Source organism: Diceros bicornis, chromosome 31, assembly GCF_020826845.1.
Source record: "Diceros bicornis minor isolate mBicDic1 chromosome 31, mDicBic1.mat.cur, whole genome shotgun sequence".
Taxonomy (NCBI): Eukaryota; Metazoa; Chordata; class Mammalia; order Perissodactyla; family Rhinocerotidae; genus Diceros; species Diceros bicornis.
This window is the reverse complement of record NC_080770.1, coordinates 6,645,740-6,651,739: the sequence shown is the minus strand read 5'-3', so window position 1 is coordinate 6,651,739 and position 6,000 is coordinate 6,645,740. Positions and strand designations below refer to the sequence as shown.

General features: G+C 45.2%; 1 protein-coding gene across 1 annotated transcript in view; it reads left to right on the top strand.

Annotated features, from left to right (window-relative positions):
* Positions 1 to 720: 720 nt before the first annotated feature.
* TOP6BL (TOP6B like initiator of meiotic double strand breaks) overlaps positions 721 to 6,000 on the top strand; it is a 94,323-nt gene continuing 89,043 nt past the window's right edge. Inside the window, exons 1-2 of the mRNA XM_058526299.1 lie at positions 721 to 765; positions 2,997 to 3,138. Coding sequence (XP_058382282.1) covers positions 736 to 765; positions 2,997 to 3,138 — 172 coding nt within the window. The 5' untranslated portion in view covers positions 721 to 735. The remainder of the gene's footprint in view (positions 766 to 2,996; positions 3,139 to 6,000) is intronic.

Below are 6,000 nucleotides of genomic sequence, written 5' to 3'. Positions count from 1 at the left end.
GTGGCCACCTTAGAATTAGGCTGGGGACATGCTTGGGAAGGGGTTGTCAGCGAAAATGCAGGACGCCCAGTTTTGAATTTCAGATCAACAAATAATTTTTAAAGTACATGTCCCAAATATTGCGTGGGACAGACGTACGCTTAAAAAATTTTCGTTTTATCTGAAATTCAAATTTAACTCTCCGTCCTATATTTTGACTTTCTAAGTCTGAAAACCAGAGGTTGGCCTGGGGCACCTGGCGCAGCCTCCTCAGGAGGTGAGGCTGCCTGGGGTCACGACCCGGCTTGGGGGTCCCGCACCGGGCACCAGCAGCTTCTCCAGGCTGAGGGAAAGCGCCGAGGGCGGCCCACGCGTTCCAAACAGGGCTGAGGGCTGCACCGCGGCGGCACCGTGGGAAAGTCTCTTTCAGGAGGAAGGAGGAGTCGCGGCCCGCCCTCATTCCTGCTCGCCTCCAGCCTCCGTCGCCGCCCGCGGGCTCTCCCCAGCCCCGCAGCCGGCCCACCCGTCCGCCCACGGACCGCCGCGGCGACAGCAGCCTGCCTGCCGCTCCTGGCAGGTCTCGGCAGCTCGCGGGCGGGGCGGCGGCGAATGCGCAGGCGCGGCCGCCGGTGGGCGGGGCTGGCCCGCGCGCAGGCGGGAAGGGAGGGCGTCGCGCGGCTGGGCGTGGGCGCGGGCGGTCGTCGAAGCCCTGTAGGGCGCCGGGAGACTCGGCGTCGGTGCTGCTCCCCGCGGGGAATGGAGGGGACGGCCGTGGCCGTCTGCGAGGTGATGCCGAGAAGGGAGAGAAAGCAGAGAAAGACACTCTGGGGAGACGGCCTCTGTGAGGAGACCGCGAAGTTTGGGCTGAGGGGTCTGGCGTTGCCTGAGGTTGAGAAGGAAGGTTCGGGAAAGATAGGATTCGGTGCAAGTCAGCCTGCCCCACACGGGGTTGTGAGGAGCAGATGAGCCCAGGAGCGCGGGAGCGTGTGGGCAGTAGAGCCCGCGGGGTACCGGTGAGGAATATTGACCCCGTGGGGGAATGGCCGTGCACCGAGCGCCGGTGCGCTGTCCCCACGGGAGCAGAAGCACCGCGCCCACTTCACAGCCGAGAAAACCGAGGCTCAGCGAGCTGAAGTGTTGGCCGAACGTTAGCGGACCGCCAGCTTAGAGCCAGGATGCCCGCCTACGAGGACCCAGCCCGTGCTGGGGGGACGCGCAGAGAGCAACCCGGGGGGAGTCGGGACGAGTCCGTGCAAAACGGGGGTGAGGGAACGTTGTTCTAGGCCCTCAGGTCGACCAAGGTGTGGTGCGATCCTGGGTCAGGGCCTGGAGCAGCTGGATGGTGCCAGGGCGGGATGCGGAGGCCTCCCCCAGCTCTGACCGCACCGCCGTGCAGAGATCTTTTCTGCTCTGGAAGGTGGGACTGAACGCCTGGCGTGACTCGCCACGTTTGTTCGTCCGTTCCAGCCCTTTCGCGGCCTTCGCCTGACGGAGTTCTGAGCTCCTGGCCTTGTAAGGGACACTAGACAGAGGAAATAGAACCATGGCCCGCGCGGGCTTGACCTGTTGGGACCCTAGAGTTCTCCCAGGCTTTCTGCCTTTTCTGTTGTCATCGAAGGAAGTTGGAGGATTAGATTTTACCAGTGACAGAACCTAGGATAGAACCCAGAGCTTCTGGCTCACAGGCCTATGTCCTTTTTCCAACTGCTCTCTCGTTGGAAGAAGAAACTTCGGGAAAATCTTAACAGAGGGAGCGCAGTGAAAGGATGTGTGAAGGAAAGTGTTAGACTATAGAAATGCCTGGAAACCATCCTTAAAAACTCTGGTACGAATTAGGATCTTAGTTCCAAGTTCTGTTACTGTGATCTCCCTGCCTTTAAAAAAAGGGGTAATAATTTTCCCTGTGGTACCTTAGTGTGGAAGTGAGGGTCTAGTTTCATAAATAATAGGAATTAAATACAATATACTTTATTTTAAATTTGTGTCATCAAGACTGAATGTTTTATCCAGACAACTTGGAGACCTGTTCAACTTAGAATATTGCGTGCAGTCCTTACTGCGAGTGAACTTATTAGAAATAATAGCTAATGTTGATTAAGCATTTACTTTATGCCAGGCACTGTTAAGCATTTTGCACATATTTTGTTTACATTCATCAGCAGCCATATGTGGTAGATTTGTCTTCATTTTTATGTATTTATTTATTTATTATTTTTTGGTGAGGAGGATTAGCCCTGACCTAACATCTGTTGCCAGTTTCCTCTTTTTGCTGAGGAAGACTGGCCCTGGGCTAACATCCGTGCCCATCTTCCTCTTCTTTATACGTGGGATGCCTGCCACAGCATGGCTTGATAACCGGTGCATAGGTCCGTGCCTGGGATGCGAACCTGTGAACCCTGGGCTGCCCAGGCAGAGCACAGGAACTTCACCACCTCTCCACTGGGACGGCCCCTGTCCTCATTTTTGTGCATGAGGAAGCTGAGGTACAGAAAAGTTATGTAACTTGCTCAAGGTCACATGCTAGAATAGACACATCAGGGATTCAAAGCCACGCAATCTGCTTCCAGAGCCAGTGCTCGAAACTAGTATTCTGACCCTCAGAAATGTTGATTTAATGAAAGGTAAAGATGATTCATAACCAGATGCGGTTCTTATTCATAATCTTCATGTTGGTTTTTATTTGGTGAGAAAAAGAAAAACAGGAAAAACTCGCACTTAATTTTTCCAAATTATTATTTCCAGATGAACTTAAACCTTTGAATAAAGCAATTTATTGTCTCCATTTCCTGTCTTGTTGGGCGTTGTGTTGAATTTCACTGTCTCCTTTCTTATGTCACTTCCCTAGCTATTTCTTTTTTTTAGATGCAGTGCTTTGTTCTGAGCAAATGTAAATTTGACATTTTGCAAGCAAGAATACTATTTTTTGGAAATTAGAATTATTAACTATATCATACAGATTTATTACTACCATGATTTTTAAAGAAGATTGTGTTTTCTTTGAATTGTTCCCTTTTCAGATTTTGAAATATTTAATAATTCACTGGAAGTGTGAAACAGCAGGAGAATCAAAGGGAGCGTTGCTAGAAGGACAGCTAGTGATTTCCATAGAAGCATTAAATTCTAAGCACCAGGCAAATACTCTTCATTGTGTAACAACGAGTAAGTGGAGGAAGAAAAAATACTGATTTTCTATCATTCTTTTGTCGTGATTTATGTTATAGTTTATTTAAAATTTTTAATTGGTCAGTCTTACATCATGTTATCACTCTTAAGGTTTTTCTATAATAAAAAACTTAACTGATTATATAATAAATATCTGGTGATAGGTTTACAAATGTGTCATACAGGAAAGGTGAGTACAATACTTATCACAGGATTATTTATTTTACTGGTTCAAGTTAAGATTGCTTAGAAACAGTTTCAGTCTTGTAGTTGGTTTTAACCTCCTCTTTCACAGCAAAATTATATTACATTGAGTTTTATCTCCTTTTTCTTTTATGTGTCCAGCCTTTGGTAGTGGGGAAAAGAGCCAAAAAGTAGAGGAAAAGGAAAAGAAATAAAATGATAAATGGTGCATACTTTGATAATCCTAACTTGCAGTTAGTTTGAAAATACATCTCTCTTCCATTTGGCTCTTATTCTTACATAATTTTTGCCTTTACTCTTGAGGGAAAGCTGATGTATTGAGTGGCCCCAAAACAACTAATTTTCTTGAACTTGTGAAGTGATAACTTGTTTGGTTTTTCGTATGTGTGTGTATAGGTTTATTGAAGGATACTTTGGAATGAAGTTGTCCCATCAGCCTTAGAGGAGTCACCCTGAGTCCCAGTTGGATACTGTACTGGATAGTACTTTAGGCTCTACAAGACATTTTCTTTGTGTACCTCGCAGTAAACATCCTCAGGAGAGGTATGATAGGTTGGTTTGCTGTTACTCTGCATGAACTCCACTCTGACTGGACAGAGTTCCCACCATTCATGAGAGAGATGGTTAGCTACATAGCCAGGGTGATGTTGGTCTGTATATGGTTGTAGGAGCTTGTGCATTGATTCTAATCCAGTAAACTGTGGTCAAGGTAGCAGGGTTGATTTCACTCACAGCAAAGAACTTGAGCCACAACAGCTTTTGGCAAGAAACCCAATTCCGTAGGTATTTTGAGCCTAAAGGACTTCTTCACCCCATCTAGTATAGGGGGTATTGCTCTTCTCTTTACTGTCTGTGATATTTATGTAATTATTTTCATAATTTTTTTGGCAGGAGGAAAGGTGATACATACTTTTCTTAAAACATTCTAATGTTACAGAAACGTATGTTATGGAAAGTGAGACTTTCCAGTAATTTCACCCCTTGAGATAATAATTAACGTTCAATATATATTCTTCTAGATTTTTCTTTGTATATGTTCATGGTCTTTCATCAGGTGGATAAAAAGCCAGATTGCCAGCATTCTGGGAGTAAGGGGTAATAGGGGTGTTGGGTATCTCAGCAATCAGTGTTTATGTTCATTCAATCCGTTTGTTTTTAGTAAAATTTTGATTCTCAGCCCAGAGACCCATGCTTCTACCTTTTCAAAGAATAAACTCTCCTCCAACCCCCACCAAGGTTAGGGAGGGCCAGTCCCTAGAATGCTGAGTGGAGGAGGGAATCTAAAGATCTAACTACTTAAATTTGTTTTTTCAACCGATTCTCCTTATTTTAGCTCCCACCCCACCTCTACTTCTAGAGGTTCCTGATACTGCTATTCCTGAGTCTTTGGGGATTTTGTTGTATAATTCAAGTTGTTTCTTGGCCTTCCCCTTTTCTGGTTTATAATTCAATTTCTCAGGTCTCCTAAATCCTTTCCCACTGGTCGTTCTGCTTTTCAGTTTCTAGAATTTTATTGCAGTCATCTTTTTGTCTTATTCCCTATCTTTGTGGGTTTATTCCTTTAAAAAATATCCCTTTTCTATTGTTTTATTGAGATTTCAGGAGGGAATAAAGATAGATGTGAATGTTCAATCTATCATCTTTACCTGAAAGTGTGATGTGGTATCTTGGTCTGAAATCTCTGATGATGAAGAATCACGATTAGTTACCTAGGGCTGCTGTAATAAAGTACTACAAACTGGATGGCTTAAAATAAATTTATTTTCTGACAGTTATGGAGGCCAGAAGTCCAAAATCAAAGTCTCAGTAGGGTTGGTTCCTTCTGGAGGCTCTGAGGAAGAAATCTGTTTCCTTGGGCCGGCCCCGTGGCATAGCGGTTAAGTGCGCGCGCTCCGCTGCTGGCGGCCCGGGTTCGATCCCGGGCGCGCACTGACGCACGGCTTCTCTGGCCATGCTGAGGCCGTGTCCCACATACAGCAACTAGAAGGATGTGCAGCTATGACATACAACTATCTGCTGCGGCTTTGGGGGAAAGAATAAATAAATAAAATTATTAAAAAAAAAAAAAAAAAAGAAAGAAATCTGATTCCTGCCTCTCTCCTAGCTTCTGGTAGTTGCCAGCAAGCCCTTAGTGTTTCTTGGCTTGTTGACATATGACTCCAATCTCTGCCTCTGTCTTCACGTGATGTTCTCCCCTGTGTTTATCTGTGTCTCTGTCTTCACATGGCCTTCTTATAAGGACACCAGTTGGATTTAGGGCCCCCCTAATCTGGTATGACCTCATCTTAATGTGATAATATCTGCAAAGACCCTATTTCCAAATACAGTCATATTCGCAAGTTCTGGGGCTTAGTTCTTCAAAATCTCTTTTAGAGACGCAAAATTCAACTCACCACAAACCAGCAAATTTTATTACTAGAATGATCCATCTCTGAGAAGGTGAGAGATGACTATATAGTTTTTTTCCATCAGTAATTGTTGAAGGCTTTAACAAATATTATTTATTGCAGTTTTTCCCAAACTGTGTGCTATAGAATGTTTATGTGAGTTATGAGAGAGGAGTTATGTAGTCATCTAAATTTATGGAACACTGATTAAAATCAAATGAGTTTCATTACTTTAGATCTTCTCAGAACCTTTAATATGCCAGCATGG